Source organism: Stegostoma tigrinum, chromosome 16 (assembly GCF_030684315.1).
Source record: "Stegostoma tigrinum isolate sSteTig4 chromosome 16, sSteTig4.hap1, whole genome shotgun sequence".
Taxonomy (NCBI): domain Eukaryota; kingdom Metazoa; phylum Chordata; class Chondrichthyes; order Orectolobiformes; family Stegostomatidae; genus Stegostoma; species Stegostoma tigrinum.
Window position 1 is genome coordinate 16,478,127 of NC_081369.1, and position 18,765 is coordinate 16,496,891.

At 45.0% G+C, this 18,765-nt stretch overlaps 1 protein-coding gene across 3 annotated transcripts in view; it reads left to right on the top strand.

Moving 5' to 3' along the window:
• fhod1 (formin homology 2 domain containing 1) overlaps positions 1-18,765 on the top strand; it is a 297,281-nt gene that overhangs the window by 149,777 nt on the left and 128,739 nt on the right. For all 3 annotated transcript variants that reach the window (XM_048546635.2, XM_048546636.2, XM_048546637.2), the window contains exons 7-8: positions 6,698-6,809; positions 13,194-13,288. In XM_048546635.2, coding sequence (XP_048402592.1) covers positions 6,698-6,809; positions 13,194-13,288 — 207 coding nt within the window. The remainder of the gene's footprint in view (positions 1-6,697; positions 6,810-13,193; positions 13,289-18,765) is intronic.

An 18,765-nucleotide genomic window follows, 5' to 3' on the forward strand; every position in this document is an offset into this window, starting at 1 on the left:
GCAGGATAGGTTAGGGAGGCAGGGACAAGCTGGGCTGGTTATGGGATGCGGTGGGGGAAAGGGAGATTTTGAAGCTTGTGAAATCCACATTGATACCATTGGGCTGCAGGGTTCCCAAGCGGAATATGAGTTGCTGTTCCTGCCACCTTCAGGTGGCATCATTGTGGCACTGCAAGAGGCCCATGATGGACATGTCATCTAAGGAATGGGAGGGGGAGTGGAAATGGTTGGTGACTGGGAGGTGCAGTTGTTTGCTGCGAACCGAGTGCAGATGTTCTGCAAAGTGGTCCCCAAGCCTCTGCTTGGTTTCCCTGATGTAGAGGAAGCCACATCGGGTACAGCGGATATAGTATACCACATTGGCAGATGTGCAGGTAAACATCTGCTTGATGTGGAAAGTCTTCTTGGGGCCTGGGAGTGGGGGGGGGGGGGTGCGGGTGGTGGGGAGGATGGGGAGGTGTAGGGGCAGGTGTAGCACATCCTGTGGTTGCAGGGAAAAGTGCCGGGTGTGGTGGGGCTGGAGGGGAGTGTGGAGCGGACGAGGGAGTCACTGAGAGAGTGGTCCCTCCAGGAAGCAGACAAGGGTGGGGAGGGAAAATGTCTTTGGTGGTGGGATCGGATTGCAGATGGCGGAAGGATGATGCATTGGATCCGGAGGTTGGTCGCGTGGAACATGAAGATGAGGGGGATTCTGTTTTGGTTGTTATTGTGGGGGTGGGGTGTGAGGGATGAGTTGTGGGAAATGTGGGAGACACGGTCGAGGGCGTTCTCGACCACTGTCGAGGGGACGTTGCAGTCCTTGATAAACGAGGACATCTGAGATGTACGGGAGTGGAATGCCTCATCCTGAGAGCAGATGCGGCGGAGGAGAAGAAATTAGGGATAGGAGGTGGCATTTTTGCAGGAAGATGGGTGGGAGGAGGTGTATTCTAGGTAGCTGTGGGAGCCGGTGGGCTTGAAATGGATATCGCTTTCTAGGTGGTTTCCAGAGATGGAGACAGAGGGGTCCAGGAAGGAGACAGAGGTATTAGAGATGGTCCAGGTGAACTTGATGTTGGGCTGGAAGGTTTTGGTGAGTTGGATGAACTGTTCGAGCTCCTGGTGGAGACACAAGGCAGCGCCGATACGATCATCAGTGTAGCGGAGGAAGAGGTGGGGTTTAGGGCCTGTGTAGGTGCAGAAGAGTGATTGTTCCACGTGACCTACAAAGAGGCAGACATAGCTTGGGCCCATGCGGGTACCCATGGCCACGCCCTTTGTCTGTAGGAAGCGGGAAGAATCGAAAGAGAAGTTGTTGAGGGTGAGGACGAGTTTGGCTAGGCGGATGAGGGTGTCAGTGGAGGGGGACTGGTCGGGCCTGCAGGACAGGAAGAAGCGGAGGGCCTTGAGGCCATCTGTATCAGGAATGCAGGTGTATAGGGACTGGATGTCCGTCATAAAGATGAGGTGGAATTGGAAGTTTTGGAGGGGGTGGAGGGTGTGGGTGGTGTCACAGATGTAGGTAGGGAGTTCCTGGACCAAGAGGGAGAAAATGGCGTTGGGATAAGTGGAGATAGGTTCCGTGGGGCAGAAGCAGGCGGAGATGATGCGTCGACCAAGGCAGTCAGGTTTGTGGATTTTGTGAAGGAGATAGAAGCGGGTGGTGCGGGATTGGGGAACAATGAGGTTGGAGGCTGTAGTTGGGAGGTCACCTGGAGTGATGAGGTTGTGGATGGTTTGGGAGATGATTCTTTGGTGGTTGGGGTCATGATCTGGGGGGGGGTGGGAGGAGGTGTTGGAGAGTTGGTGCCTGGCCTCGGCGATGTCGCCGCCTCCTCTTTGCGGTTCACTCAGTTCACTCTAAACAACTGCACCTCCCAGTCATGAACCATTTCAACTCCCCCTCACATTCCTCAGACAACATGTCCATCCAGGGCCTCCTGACAACGATGCCACCCGAAGGTTGCGGGAACAACAACTCAAATTCCGCTTGGGAACCCTGCAGCTCAATGGTATCAATGTGGATTTCACCAGCTTCAAAATCTCCCCTTCCCCCACTGCACCCCAAAACCAACCCAGCTCGTCCCCGCCTCCCTAACCTGTCCTTCCTCCCACCTCAAGCCGCGCCTCCTACCTTCTATCCTCATCCCACCCCCTTGACCAGTCTGTCCTCCCTGGACTGACCTATCTCGTCCTTACCTCCCCACATACACTCACCTTTACTGGCTCCATCCCCACCCCTTTAACCTGTTTTGTCTCCTCTCCACCTATCTTCTCCTCTATCCATTTTCTATCTGCCTCCCCATCTGTCGCTGTTTATTTAAGAACCCCCTTCCCCTCCCCCATTTCTGAAGACGGGTCTAGACCCGAAACGTCAGCTTTCCTGTTCCTCTGATGCTGCTCGGCCTGCTGTGTTCATCCAGCTCCACACCTTGTTATTTCTGGTATTACAGTTGGGCTTGGTTTTCTTGAAGGGTGTGGAGGGAAAGAAATTAGTGCAGGTTTCTAATTCTAACCCATTCCGCAGAGGGGAAAAGTGTATACACTTATAGGCAGCTTGAGGGTCAGATTGGATTGCGACCCACTGGATCTAGAATTGCAGGCTAATTCCCAGCGAGCATGAGTTCAAATCCCACTGCATCTAAATGGTGTCATTTCATTTCAATCAAAAATCTAGAATCAAAAGCTAGCCTCATAGTGACCTCATAACAATTGTCCACTGATCTTAAAACCCACCCGGTTTACTAATGTCCTTTAGGGATGGAACTCTGCTGTCCTTATGTGGTCAGGCCCACATGTGACAAGAATGTAATTAACCATTAACTGCCCTGTGTGAAATTAGGGCTCGGCAGTAACCTGGCCTAGCCAGCAACATGAGCTCAAAACAATTATAATCAAACTGCCTCCCGTGCATACTCTCTTGTGCAACAGTTTTGTAACAGCAATCGATATTATCGTCGGTGTTAATGTTTTGGCCATTGCTTGGAATAGTTCATGAATAATAATATGCAGTTTCAATCTGTTTTTGTCACTACCTTTGGGATTGAGTAACGCCGATTCCTTTCTTGCCCCTGATTTTCACTGCTCTGGCAATTGGATGTAGTTGAATCAATGAGGCTTTTAACTTAGAATTTTCGTTTGAGTTATGCCTCTCCTCCTGAGTTTAACCTTTAATCACTGGGTGCTTCAGAAAATATGGCTTGGTTTTCAGGGAAGAGCAGTGGTGGTGGAAGTTGCTTGGAATATATGTAGTTATGGACTATGGGAATTGAATATGGATGCATTTGGACATTACTGGGTTCCGAAGGGTTTATCTTGTGATTGTTTAGTCATAAAATTAAAGGAGACTGTGGTCTATTTGCTGTTTCACAAAAAGCAAGTGACTACAGAAAGCAAAGTTTGAGAGAGAGATAAGAGTAAAAGTTATATTGCTTTTATTGTTGAGAAAACAGACTAAGGAAGCCCTAATGGGTCAATTATGCCATTGCCCAGCAACAGCCTCTGGACTGATGTGCTGGCGTGATTTATTTGTTTTTAGTACACACCTAGAGGCTGCGGGCAGTTGCTGGAGAAGTGTTCAAGGAGCAGTTTCCCTGTCTCAGCTGGTAAGAGTCAGAGCTTGGAGCTGAAAACAATACTCTCTGTAACCCTCTTTGAAGCAGTCTGTAAAGAAAACCTGATAAGGTTTCAAGTGTCATTTCCCAGCAGAAGCTGGCACCTGGCCTGAAGGCTCTCCATTAGACTTGAACAGTCAGCAATCTGGTTTCATAAACTGCAATTCAAAGCGAATGTGAGAAGTCAACTCATTTCTTGTCATCAGAATTTGCTTCTTGTCCTAAAGGGGTTTTATTTTATTTTATTTCCCTTTACGCTAATGATTTTTGCTCCAATTATAATCACTCTATAGAGTCATGATTATCCCTGTGTTGTCTGCACATTAATGTGTGTTGGTTAGGGTTAAGGGTGACATAGTTTAAATCTATTACCTTAGTTGATAAGCGCTATCCCCCCCCCCCTCCCTTTCTTCTGCATATATGTGGACAGTTTTCTAGCTACCATCAGCTCTGAGGAAGGGTCACTGGACCCAAACTGATATCTCTGATTTTTTTCTTTACAGATGCTGCCAGACCTGCTGAGTTTTTCCATGGACACTTTTGGTATGGGTTGTGGTCTGGTGGAGCTTGATTTCCAACACATTCTTCTTACCAGAGTCATATAAAAATGTCCAGGGACACAGCAAAGGGATTCTGTGCTTTTCTTTTGTTCATTTGCGGGATAAGGGCATCATTGGTTATTTATTCTCCCTCCCTAATTGTCCAGAGGGCAGTTAAGAATCAGTCACGTTGCTGTGGGTCTGGAGTCGCCTGTCAGTTCAGACCAGGTCAGCACTGCAGTATACAAGTATTTAGGAAAGAGTGCACATCAAACAGTTTTTGTTGCAAGTCATTCATGAACTTTATTGCACGGCAGAGAAAATTCATCATAGATATATGTGAGATCATCTAATTGCTCCAAATAAGTAAATAAACATTGCTATTAGATGATCACATATTTGAAGGACCTGAGCAGGAAAGCTGCCTGGGAGTTTTGGTGGAAAGTTTGTCAAAGCTGTTTGATAATGAACAAAATTTAGGACACACATTAAAAGCGTGAATGTACGTCAAAAGGAAGTGATTTTGAAGTTGTACCTGGCTTTGGTGAGACCACTCTGAGTCTAGTTTTAGTGTTCAATGGGGTTGTAAAATTACTAGAAGGAGTTCTACAAGGTAAATACTCTCTTTTTATAAAAAAGTGTGTTCTCTGACTTACCACATTCAATTCACCAACAGCCAGTTAATTGTTGAAATGATGAACTCTGTTATATTTGTGACAACTTGTAACCTGATTAGCTTCAATTTTATGAAATAAAATTGAGAATGGCATACAAACGATATACCTTTCTCCCAGTGTTGTCACCGGAAGATGTAAGTAATAAAAACAATGTGAGAGGAAACCAGAGCTCATTGTAACCTCCATATCCCCAGGCAATATCCAACACATTGCATTGGTTAACCCACAAGTGAAGTGAATCAAAAGCTGGCTGCTTTCACTTTAACAGAGCAATCCATTGACTCACGCTAATGTTGCGAGCTGCAACGTGGAACCAGTAGATTTTTTTGTCATGTTCTGTAGCTGAACAGGAAGCAGCAGTTTCATTTTAACATGCACGTGTGTGTCTTTTTATAGAGGCGTTTACAAGGTGCTAACTTTTAAGCACCTGCTGTGGACTTAATAAAAGATGTGGCAAAGGATCCATAAATAATTAATGTACATTTCTTTTTTTAATATATATATTTGACATGAATGGAAAGCGATCAGTCAATGAGATGGAAGATGTAAATTTAATGAACTTTGATAAATGCCAACAGATAGACAAGCAGACTGAGATATTTGTTTTGCCACAGAAAATAAATTTGGCAATTAATTCTTAAGATTAGACATTTCCACTTATAAACCATATTTCACCAGATTACTGATTCTGTTTGTGTCCAGCAGCCAACAATAAAGAATGCTGTTTTCAGTGATGTGTCAACACTGGTGTTAACTGTTAGATCAGCAAATTTGCCATGTCAGAAAACAGTGGGACATTGAGCCTGCCAGCAGGGGTCGATAGAGTCAGCCAGAAAGCAGCAACAATTTGTGGTTTGCACTATCGGAAATCGCAACCGTTTTGATGGGATAACTCAACTTTCTTATTTGATTTATTTTTTAAACTGGATTTGCTTTAAAGAGAGTTCTTTTTTTTTGATAAGCAATGAATGTGCCAGTAAATTGAAAGTAATGTGGTTATTTTGTTAAAATTACACGTGGCATTCCTGTGTTTAAATTCTATTTAAATGTCCAGATTTGTTTCATCAGTTTAAGAGGGTTTTCTGCAGATTTAGCGAACCAAACCCCTATCTACACTGTAACCTAATGGCAAAGCCATGGGATGGTACTTGGATTGGTAAAGCAGGAGGTCGGGAGAGTGAGAGGCTTCTCTCAAGGCTCATGGGGGGGGGGGGGGGGGGCAGTCAGAGGCAGGAGAGACGAAGGGGCCTACTTGCCTTTTGGGTTTATGGTTCCTGCCTTCTGGATCCCAGGTGGTCAGATGTGGCTGATTTACTTGTTCCTTCTGATGCTGGGAGGCGAGAAGGAGGGCCAGGTTTGCAATCTGCAAATCCTTAAGGAAAGGACCTTAAATTAGCTGATGCCAGACCCACTCTGTAGGAGATAAGACATCACCTGTGCTGATTGTTTGGTGCATTTGACCTGATAGCACATCTTTACGTGGGAATTGCTTTGTCACTAACTTTTGAAATTAGATGATCGCTTTTCTCAGTTGTTAAAGCACATAAGTGACTGTTTGTGCAACGTCGCAAGTTAGTAGCAGAAGGCTTTTTCTGGAAAAAAAAGTAAAATATATTCCATTTCCACTCAAACGTTACGGACCTGATGATTTACAAGACTTGATAGAATGGATGTGCATTTTAAAGTAAGAGGAAAAGAAGTATGGACATGGTAATTGAAGGGAAGTGAGCATGACTTCATTCGAACTTGAACTCTTACAGCTCTACAGCGGCACCTCCTGGTAAGGTCAGGGAATTCAGCCTGAAATACTTCCCTCCCTCTGCTGCTCTTGTTAGCTGGTAAATCTGACACTTAGCTCACAGCCTACTCTTCTGTTGCTCAATCCCAGTACCGTTTGGTGGTGAAGACTGCTCTGAAACTCCTGTTGGTGTTTGTGGAATACACAGAGAACAACGCAGCTCTTCTCATCCAGGCTGTCAACACTGTGGACGATAAAAGAGGTAAGATATTGTAGAGAGATCAGGGAGAGTCAGAAGCACTGTAAGTATTTAAAGCACAAGATTCATGGTTTATACAATAGACAAAACTAATAGTAGCTTGTACATAAATACATGGTCAGAGATGCAAATATACTTTAAAATTCTAATGACTGTGGCTTTTTTTGCTGTTGACTTTGTAATTTTTTTAAACAAAGTTTCAGAGTGAATGCTTTAAGAGAATTTAATGTACTTTTAATTAGAATTAACATGTTGAGATATGTGGCACACTTGTGATGCTAATCTCTGGTCTTCCAGTATTCGCCCTGAGGTTTTGTGAGTGACAAGATACATTTCCCTTGTACTGAGACCCCACTGGGAGCAAAAATAAGTCAGATTTATTGACTTTGCATCAAAGTTTGTAAGTCGACACAAGAAGTGCAAAAAGTCAGAACAAACTGGACCATTGACTTGCTGTACATGGAATGTGGAATTTATTCAGTCTGAGCCTGGATGTGGGGCTGTGATCAGTACAGGTGAAGAGGCACAAGCAGTAGGCACTAAGAGGCCATGAGTCTGAGAGCAAATTAAATTGTTGCTGTAACTATGCCTTCTGGAAATGAAGGGTCATTATGACACCTATAACTGATGCTCACCAGCATAAATTGCTGTCTTTGCAACTGCAATATCGTATTGACAGCAAGAATCAGATTGCTGAGTTGTCTCCATGGTCACCAGAATTGTAGGTGTGTGTGTGACAACTGGGTTTAATGCTGCAGAGACCAGTAGATACCATGTGCCTGGACTCTGGGAATGCAGACCTATGCTGACCACTAGTTAGACTGGAAGGCTGACTATTGAGGGAGTCAGAGGAGAAAAGAAACAGTGAGGAAAATGACATTCGGAGGTGGTTGAGGGTTCTTAAAGCTGTTACAAGAATCTGAAAGACGATGTATGGCAGGAAGTCCAATTACTCTGGCCTTTGTGTGGGGTCCAAGACTTTTAAAAATAAAACCCACTTTTCAAATCACTTTGAACCTTGTGTAGCAGGAATAAGGGCTGATGTCTCCTGACAATAATGAACTCCTCCTTGGTAATTTAACCAACTCCCTCTTGAACTCGATATACTGCTGTTTTACGTACAGCATTCCCACAATTAATTGTAAATTATAACTGCACTTCCTGTGCAGATCTGAAAGCACAGTTCACGCCCATCAAATCAAAACTTTTGAACCTAATCTATATGCAAGAGTTGAACTGCTAATCTTTCTTCAATTGCTGAAGTTTATAAATATGTTGACAATTAGAGAAAAAAAATACTCGTAGTTAATTTTGCTGGATAGGCCTAAAAAAGTCTGTGACCCCACATTCATATTGAGCTTATATTGCCCGACTGAATGAAAGTTAATGAGTTGTAAGAATGTGCTAATAGGCCAGATGCTAATTTATGTGTCTTCAGTTCCGCTTTCTCCATCTCTCTGTATCTGACTCACTGTACTCAACATCGAATAGACCATTTGTTTATCATTGCAACTGTTAAAAGGTTCTGCAGCCTGATTGTAATCTGGCAGGCCGGTTGCAGGAATTCTGTACTTGACCAATTTTTAATGCAGCCCACAGGCCAGCGGCCCTGACTTAAATGAGCCGACATCAGGACTGCGGGGGTGGAGGGGGGATCTTTGGTGAGAAACTGAATGTTGTGTGGGTTAATTTTTAGCAGATGGCCAGAGCATTTGGGTCTGGTATGTAAATGCAACGCGAAAACATGCTGATAGATTTCTGTCAGGCAAGGGCAAAGAATATGTGTCCAAGCTGCTGAGTAATGGGGTGAAGATGCAGATCAGTCACAAGCTAATTGTGAACGCTAGAATGTGTATCCTTGGCTGACTGGCTTACTCCCATTCTTACGTTTAGCTTAAAAGCTGGTTTTTGCCACTACTAACAACAGCTGATTACCATCAAATGTGCTGAACCTCCGTTATAAAAGGTAGTAAACGTGTTTGGTAATTGGCTACAGTTACTCCCAATCTCTCCGGGTGATCTAACTGGGTTTCTGTAATCATATCATTTTGGTTGTGCCTCATTATCTAGGGACTTAAAAGAAGGAACAAGTGAGATAGATAATCCATTGGTCTTAATTTTCCTAAACTTCCTTCATTCATGAGTAGGCCTATTAGATTGGAAGATTTTAACAAAAGGGAGTCAGAAAGCCTGGAACTATAGGCAAACTTCTCTCCCAGGGAAAATGTTTGTTTGCAATTATTAAAGAAGTTATTGCAGGGCCGTTTTGATATGTTCAATGTATGGTAATGTGGCCAACGATGTTATGGTGAGCTGTGAAATTGGGTTCAGGCCCTTATCCTGGCACTTTTTTCTCCACAGTGTGTATTTTATTCAAACATTATAGTTTTAGGTTCTCATTATGTAAAGTGCAAATCCAATCAGTTTATTTTAACGTAGTATGTGACATTCTAAAGTGCCTCACTTATTATTTTTCCAACATCCTGTTCAGACATGCCTTTGACACATCACCAGCACGGGTGGGACTCGAACCCAGACCTTGTTGCTCAGAGGTGAGAACGCAACCATTGTGCTACATGAGGTGAGGTGAGAGTGACAGTCCTTGGCATCAAGGCTGAACTCAACGTTGTGAGCCATCAAGGGGCCTTGGCGAAACTGGAATCAATGGGTATCAGGGGACAAACTCCCAGCCAGTTGGAGTCATACCCGAGACATAGGAAGATGGTTGTGATTGTTGGCTGTCAGTCACCTCAGCTGCAGGAGTTCCTCAGGATGGTGTCCTAGGCCCTTCAGCTGCTTCATCAATGACCTTCCCTCCAACGTAACGTCAGAAATGGGGATGTTTGCCAATGATTGCGCAATGTTTGATGGCACTTGCAATTCCTCAGATACTGAAGCAGTTCGTGTCTAAATGCAACAAGATCTGGACAAAATCCAGACTTGGGCTGACAAATGGCATGTAACATTCGCACCTTACAATTACCAGGCAATGACTATCTCCAATAAGGAACAATCTAAGCTCTACTCCTTGACATTCAATGATATTTCCATCACTGAATCTCCAAGTATCAACATCCTGGGGGTTACCATTGACCAAAGACCCAACTGGACTCACCACATAAACACAGTGGCTGCAAAAGCAGGTTAGAGGCTAGAAGTTCTGTGGTGAGTAACTCTCCTCCTGGCTCCCCAGAGCCTATCCACCATCTACAAGGCACAAGTCAGGAGGATGATGGCATACTCTCTATTTATTTGGATTGGTGCCATGATACCAACGCTCAAGAAGCTTGACACCATCCAAGACAAAGCAGACCCCTTGATTAGCACCACATCTACAAATATCCGTTCCCTCCACCACTGATACTTGGTAGCATCACCGTGTACTATCTACAAGATGCACTGCAGAAATTCACTAAAGATCCTCAGACAGCACCTGCTAAACCCATGACCACTTCCATCTAGAAGGACAAGGACAGCAGATACATGGGAACACCACTGCTTTCCATCTCTTCCCCAAGCCAAATACCAACCTGACTTGGAAATATATTGCCATTTACTTACAGTCACTGGGGCAAAACCTTTGGAATTCCCACCCTAAGGACATTATTGGTCAACATACAGCACAGCATACAGTGGTTCCAGAAGGCAGCTCACAACTGTGGATAGGAAGGAAATGATGACCAACCAGCGACACTCATGTCCCATGAGTGAATTAAAAAGAACCCACTAAAGGGTTTTATTTAGAACGTTCAAGCATGTCCCTCATACAGTTTACAGGGGTTTACATTGTTTCCAGCCTCCTATTGACTAGGGAATGAGCTTCCCCATTAAACCTTGGTGGGGTTTTACCATGCCCTTCAGAACCTTACCCTGGACTTTGGAAAGTGCCAATCTATACCACTCTGTCATCAACAGCTCCTTGCATCAAACGGAGTTGACAGCTGCCCAGCTCTTGCTGATGTTTGCCTCAGAGTGTGTCACAGGGGACAGCCTGGCAAACAGTGAGCCCTGTATTATTGAGCTTCCTTGAGAGACCCACTACGTCCCCCATCAGAGCTGTCTCAAGTGCGTTGTGGAGAAGATCCAGGAACAATCTGAAAGGGAGTGCCCTCTTCTGACCATCAGCTAAGCTACATCCTGGTACTTATTAGTAAGTTCTGATGACGGCATGTGGCAATGTCACAAACACGCACTGCATTTCCATGCTATCAGAGATAATGGGAACTGCAGATGCTGGAGAATTCCAAGATAATAAAATGTGAGGCTGGATGAACACAGCAGGCCAAGCAGCATCTCAGGAGCACAAAAGCTCCTGAGATGCTGCTTGGCCTGCTGTGTTCATCCAGCCTCACATTTTATTATCCTGCATTTCCATGCTATCTGTTTAGAACTCTGCCCCACTATGTGTTTTGATGTCCTACAGCACATGCCACCCTCCAGCAATGAGAGACATGTGGAAGAACTTTGGCAATGGTTTCCCTGCTGAGTGTTTGCCCTCACCCAGGGCAAAAATTTCATTCCTTATTAGCTCAGTGGCAAGACCTGATACTGTTGTGCCGGAATCATTAGAACAAATCTGTGCCTGACTATTCTGTCACACAGACTAATGAAACGGGTACATGCCGGAGAACTGCACCAACTAATTATTTGTAATGTGTTTTGTGCTTGATGGCCTCAATTTTCCAATGGTCAGACTGTTGTTATGTCCAGCATAGACAGGAGGTGTACATAGGGACCTTGCAGAAACGTCACTGTTGCATAAGGAATCACCAGTGAAATTCCTGCCACTGGGCAATTCATCTGCACCTGGAACCTTCAGAAAATCTTCAGAAAATCCTCAGTAACTATTCAAATGACTGTATATGTAGCTCAAACAGCCTTGACTACAGCTCCCCATACCCCATACACTCCCAGACTCTAACCCAGCTCCCATTTGTCCCATGCCACAACCAGGCCTACTTTCCCTGCTCCACATCCACTACCCCTTCCTCACTCCACACCCAATACTCCCATGCCCCCATCGCACTGGACCCGACTTCCCTGTCTCTGTGTGTACACGTGTGCAGACACAGACAGAGACACACACACACTCTCTCTCTCTCACACACACTCTCTGTCTCTCTCACTCTCTCTCTCTCTCTCTCACACACTCTATCACACACACACACACACACACACACACAAACTCGCTCATTCACTCTCTCATTCACACACACATTCACACACTCTCACACACACCACATCCGCCACACACACACACACACACACACATACACAGGAGCAGACATTGACCCTCTGTGCTGGGTCTGATCTCTGCACTAGCTTACAATAAACACTGCATGTTTGCTTAGTCCCTCTTGCCACCTTGCCAATTTGATGTCATACCCTTGCCACCAGGCACACTGATCCCTATCCATCTGGCATTCCTACTCCAGCCTTCTATCTCTGTCCCAGCTAGTTCACTACACCCAGGCAACTTTCATGGTTGGCGCCCTACAACTACCCTCACAGCACCTTCACTTCAAACCTCCCTTCTGTACCTATTGATCGACAGTATGGTCTCTGGAACTCTGGACTTTAAAATGTCAGAACGCAGCAGCAGCAAACTGTGTGAAGAGGCGATGGTTTGTGTCCTCACTTTCTCTGAGTGAAGAGGTTCCTCCTCAGCTCAGCCCGAATCGGCCTGACCCTTACTGTCAGACTGTGTCCCCTTGGATCCTTTTTACCATGCCCTTCAGAACCTTAGAGCCTGACCAGCCAAGGGAACCATCGCCTCACCATTGCCTGTTTCTGGAGGACTTTTGCTGCACATCATGTGTATGCTAAATGTCGCTAAAATACAAGAAGTCAAATGTCTGCTATCTGATCCTGAGAATGACTGCCCGATTTTCAGGTAAATTCCGCACTTGGCTCAGCGCCGTATGTGTATACCAATGGCTCATATTCGTGTGTTTCTGTGTACGCACCAGAAGGTTCGGGAGCGATGAGAAATTTAGGTTTTTTTTAAAAAATCGATGAGGAGTAATACTCTGGAATGGAATACCTGAAAGAATGGTGCCAGAAATTTAGAATTTGAAATGGGAAATGGATAAATAACTGACACAGAAACATTCATAGCGCTGGAGGAAAATGGCACAGGAGAGGGATGGATTAGATAGTTCTTTCGTCAAAGCTGAATGGTCATCATCTACATTGTATGATGGAATGTATTAATGTGTCACATGAAATTTTATGTATTGATGATACGTATAGGAGTAATGTAGCTGTGTCTCTTAACTGTGCAGTTAGAATTTATCCTGATGCTGGATATGATCAAATTGTCTCCAATATTTTGCAATAAATTTTTCATGTGATGTGTGCCAATGTTAAAATCCTTCCTTTCTGCAGGCACAAAGACATGGACGAATTTAGTTGAAATTCTGGAGGAGAAGAATGGAGCTGATTCTGAGCTGCTTGTCTTCACTATGACACTCATTAACAAGGTAAAAGCTGTCTGCAACTCTTTTTTTCATGCAGGTTTGTTTCATCCTGTGAGATCCGATTGTGTGACTCACCCTTCAGTTCTGGTCACTTCATTCTAAGGAAAGATATAGTGGCATTGGGGACTGTCTAGGTTGAGGAAGATATTTTATGTGGGGAGATTGAGTATGTTATGCCTGTGCTCTGTATTCTCCGAATTCCTACAGTGCAGATAGAGGCCGTTCAGTCTATCAAGTCTGCACCAACCCTCCAGAGAGTATGCCCATCTATTCCCATGAATCCACAACCCAGCATTTCCCATGACTAATCCACCTGGCCTAAGTATCCCTGGACTCTACTCCAGTCCATCTAGCTTGCACATCTTTGTACTGTGGGAGGAAACTGGAGCACCGGGAGAATGTGCAGACTCCACGCAGACACAGTCGCCCGAGGCCGGAATCGAACCCGGGTCCCTAGTGCTGGGAGGCAGCAGTGCTAAACACTGAGCCACCTGTGCCACCCAACTACTCATTGGAGGAGACCCTATTGAAATAACTAAGATTCTCAGAGGGCTTGACAGTGTCGATGTGAAGAGGTTATTTCCCCTTGTGGGAGAGTCTGTCTAAGTTGCCGATACACGCAGCACAGTTATCAGTGTCAGCACCCTGATTGTGGCTTTAACTTTCAATTCTGAAATTTGCAGCTGTGCACAGGCCTCAGAAACACACTTAGCCAGTAAGGAAATCAAAGGGAATGTTATCTAGGATGAGAGGGGATAATCCCAGCATAACGGGGTCTCCCATGTGAAACAAATGAGGGGGAATTCCCTCTCTCAGATGGTTGTAAGTCTTTGGGATTCTTTACCACAGAGTTCTGTTGACAGTAAATCATTCAAAATATTCAAGCCTGAGAGAGAGACAGATTTTTAATCAATAAAGGAATCAGTGGTTATGGGGAAAAGATAGGAAAGTGGAGTTGAGGATTATCAGATCAGCCATGATCCCATCGAACAGTGGGGCCAAATTGATGTTGAATAACATACTCCCATGCCATATGGCTTACCATTAACAAATCCTTGTTTTTGAATCAATATTTTAAAATTTTAGACTTACTGAGAAAATATGATACTTCAAGACAAACTTATTAATACTATGCCTTTCGAGAACTTGGCAAGTCCCAAAGTGCTTTGTTTCAGGTACATTTTGAATATAATCATTGGGAACAATCTTTTCTGTTGGATGGGGTCTGCTTTTTGATTCTCAGAGTCTTCTCAGTCATTCTCATTATTTATTCTGGCTTGTTAGGGGATGCAGTCACATTGCTTTTAGTTCCTGTGCCGACATACGGGGTTTTTGCACTCACAAAGAAGCAGAATTAGAAGAATTCATCCACACCGCCAGTAACGATCAGCCCACCATAAAACTTAAAGCTACAACACAGGAAGGAAACATTACTTTCTTAGTCATCACAGTGTATAAATTAGCACAAGACAACAGGCATAAGTTAACCATAAACATTGGTGCAGGGAGGGTGTGTGGTGTGTAATGGGTCTGGGGGAGGCATAGTTGGGTGGGGATATGAGGTAAATACAGGTTTAGTTATATAGTTACACAGGAGTTAGATGATATATTCAATAATCTAACTTTTCCTCAATAAATATTTTACTTAATTCCATTGGAACCTCCTGAAGCCTCCAGTCTAAATGGAAACTTTTGGAGGGTAGGGGAAGTGCCTGGTGGAAAATTGAATTTCCTGGGAAATTCCTCTTGAGTCTGCTACAGTGGGAATTCTGCAAGATCCCTGTTTGCACCTCCAATCTACACCATAATATTGACAGTCTGGCCATCACAAGGCCCTGCATTTTCTATAGCTCCTGCCAGCACCTACCATTTCTTTTGGCTGTCATCAAATGTGAGAAACACTTTCAAGGCGCAACATGTGTTGATCACACCTAATTGCCTTGATAACTCATCTACACCCTTTTTCAGTCCTTTGGATTCTTGTTAGAGTTGTCTGTCTGGGGCAGCCAGTAACTTGCAATGTTCACCCAAGTTTGAAACACCGGTCTACCATAAGAGTGCTCTCCATCCAGAAGGTTCACTTGATACGTTGTTACCCGCATGGAAAATGTTGTTCCTTTCTAACCTATTATGCCAAATTTGCTACAATTTTAGTTTTCTCCTCTTTAAGAGCACAATAACTATTTGCCTTCCTTACCTCACGAACAATGCTGGGAGTATCCTGGTATTATCCTAGAATCCCTGCATATTCTGCGGAACTTATCTCCAGAGCATCAGAATGCACAACTAAAAACCTCCCCCAGGGCATAATGCTTGTAGCCTGCTGTTACTTATACAACTTTTATGGCCAGGGTTGTATTTGAATTTCACTCTATTGCTGGTTCCAGCTGGTCTGTCACTGTTTGATATTGCTTTCAGGTTACACATGATAAATAATTGGCTACCACACCTCACCCATCAAGAAAAACTGAGACATGGTCCAGTAATTTATTGTGACTTAGAGGGCCCTTTTGCACCTGAAAGTTTCACTCTATTGCTGGTTCCAGCTGGTCTGTCACTGTTTGATATTGCTTTCAGGTTACACATGATAAATAATTGGCTACCACACCTCACCCGTCAAGAAAAACTGAGACATGGTCCGGTAATTTATTGTGACTTAGAGGGCCCTTTTGCACCTGAAAGGTTGTGTTAAGTGCTTAATCGCTCGTTGGGTGATTACGAATCTCTTGACATCAATCCTGAGTTCTCCAGTTTGACCTTCTGTCTTGTTGCCCTGAGTTCCTGTTATCCCTGAAGTCAGGACTGGGTGTTTGCACAGTGGGCCAAGCAACATCAGGGGAACAGGAAAGCTGACGTTCCGGGTCGGGACCCTTCTTCAGAAGTAGGGGAGGGGGTAAGGAAACTCCGAAATAAATAGAGAGAGGAGGGCTGGGGCTGGGGAAGGTAGGTGGGATGGTGATGGGTGAGTGCAGGTAGTGAGTGGTGGGGATTGGTCAGTAAGGTGGGAGGGGTGGATAGGTGAGAGAGAAGATGGGCAGGTTGTGTCAGGTCAAGGAAGTGGGGATGAGAGGGAGGGTTGGAATGGGATGACGCTGGGGGTGGGGAGATTTTGAAACTGGTAAAGTCCACATTGAGACCTTTTGGGTTGCAGGCTCCCAAGGCAGAATACGAAGTGTTCACCATCTCTGGTGACCGCCTCGAAACAGATATCTATTTCAAGCCCACCGACCCCACAGCTACCTACACTACACTTCCTCTCACCCACCTTCCTGCAAGAATGCCATCCCCTATTCCCAATTCCTCTACTCCCACTGTATCTGCTCCCAAGATGCTCCACTCCTGAACATCCCAGATGTCCTCCTATTTCAAGGACTGCAGCATCCCCCCTTCGCTGGTCGAAAATGCTCTCAACCGCATCTCTTGCATTTCCCGCACCTTTGTCCTCACATCCCCTTCCTGCAATGAAAACAAAGACAGAATTCCCCTTGTCCTCATGTGTCACCCCAGCAGCCTCTGGATTCAACACATCATGCTCCGCCACTTCCGCCACCTGCGATCTGACCCCACAACCAAGGATATATTTCCCTCCTCACCCTTATCTGTCTTGTGTAGGGACCGCTCTCTCTCTCCACAACTCCCTTGTTTGCTCCACACTCCTCACTAGCCCCACCACCCCCCGCACCTTTCCCTGAGACCACAGGAGGTGCTACACCTCCACGCTCACCTCTATCCAAGGGACCAAAAACACCTTTCACATCAGATAGAGGTTCACCTGCACATCCGCTGATGTTGTCTATTGCATCCACTGCTCCTGATGAGGTCTCCTTTACATTGGTGAGACCACGCGGAGGCTCGGAGACCGCTTTGTAGAGCACCTGTGCTCCGTTTGTGACCAACGACAACACTTTCCAGTCACAAACCATGTCAACTCCCCCTCCCACTCCCTGGGTGACATGTCCATCCTGGGCCTCCTCCAGTGTCACAGTGATGCCACCCGGAAACTGGAGGAGCAGCATCTCATATTCAGCCTTGGGAGCCTACACCCCAATGGTCTCAATGTGGATTTTACCAGTTTCAAAATCTCCCCACCCCATGTCCAACCCTCCCACTCATCCCCGCCTCCTTGACCTGACATAACCTGTACATGTTCTCTCCCACCTATCTGCTCCTCCCACCTCACTGACCAATTCCCACCACTCACTGCTTCCATTCACCCATCACAATCCCACCTACCTTTCCCAGACCAACCCCTCCTCTCTCCATTCATTTCTGAGCTCCCTTCCACCTCCCCATTTCTGAAGAAGGGCCCTGACCCGAAATGAAAGCTTTCCTGTTCCTCTGATGTTGCCTGGCCTGTTGTGTTCCTCCAGCTCCACACTGTGTTATCTCTGACTCTAGCACCGGCATTTCTTACTATCCCTCAGGACTGGGTGTTTACTTTTTCCAGATCCTTTATTGTACTTTTTTTATAATGGCCCCTCTTTAAAGTTTTGCCATCTTTTCTCATAACTTAATTCTCTTGCTCAGCAATAGCATATTCCAGTGAAAAGGAAGGACTGTAAGAAAAGGGGTCGTCTGCCATGGGTGTCTAAGGAAATAAGGGAGGCTATCAAATTGAAAGAGAAGGCATACAAAGTGGCCAAAAACAGTCTGAAACTAGAAGATTGGGAAAACATCAAAGGTCAACAGAAAGCCGCAAAAAGCGCTATAAAGGAAAGCAAGATAGAACATGAGAGAAAACTAGCACAGAATATAAAGATAGATAGCTAAAGTTTCTATAAATCTATAAAATGAAAAGGAGTGGCTAAAGTAAACGTTGGCCCTTTAGAGGATGAGAAGCGGAATTTAGTTATGGGATATGATGAAGTGGCCGAGGCATTGAACAGGTATTTTGTATCGGTCTTCACAGTGGAGGACACTAATAACATGCCAGTAATAGACAAAGAGACGAAGATAGGTGAGGACCTGGAAACAATCATTATTACGGAAGAGGTAGCATTTGGCAAGCTAATGGAGCTAAGGATTGATAAGTCTCCTGGCCCTGATGGAATGCATCCCAGGGCACTAAAAGAGATGGTGGGAGAAATAGCAGGTGCACTGGTGGTAATTTTCCAAAATTTTCTGGACTCTGGGGCAGTCCCAGCAGACTGGAAAACAGCAAATGTGACGCCACTGTTTAAAAAGGGAGGTAGGCAAAAGATGGGGAATTATCGACTGGTTAGATTAACCTCTGAAGTGGGGAAGATGCTTGACTCTGTTATCAAGGAAGAAATAGCAAAGCATCTTGAGAGAAATTGCAGCATGGGTTCATGAAGGGCAGGTCATGCTTGACAAATCTTTTGGAATTCTATGAAGACATTACGAGCCAGGTGGACAATGGGGACCCAGTGGTGGATGTGGTGTACGTAGATTTCCAAAAGACCTTCGACAAGGTGCCGCACAAGAGACTGCTGCATAAGATAAGGATGCATGGCGTTAGG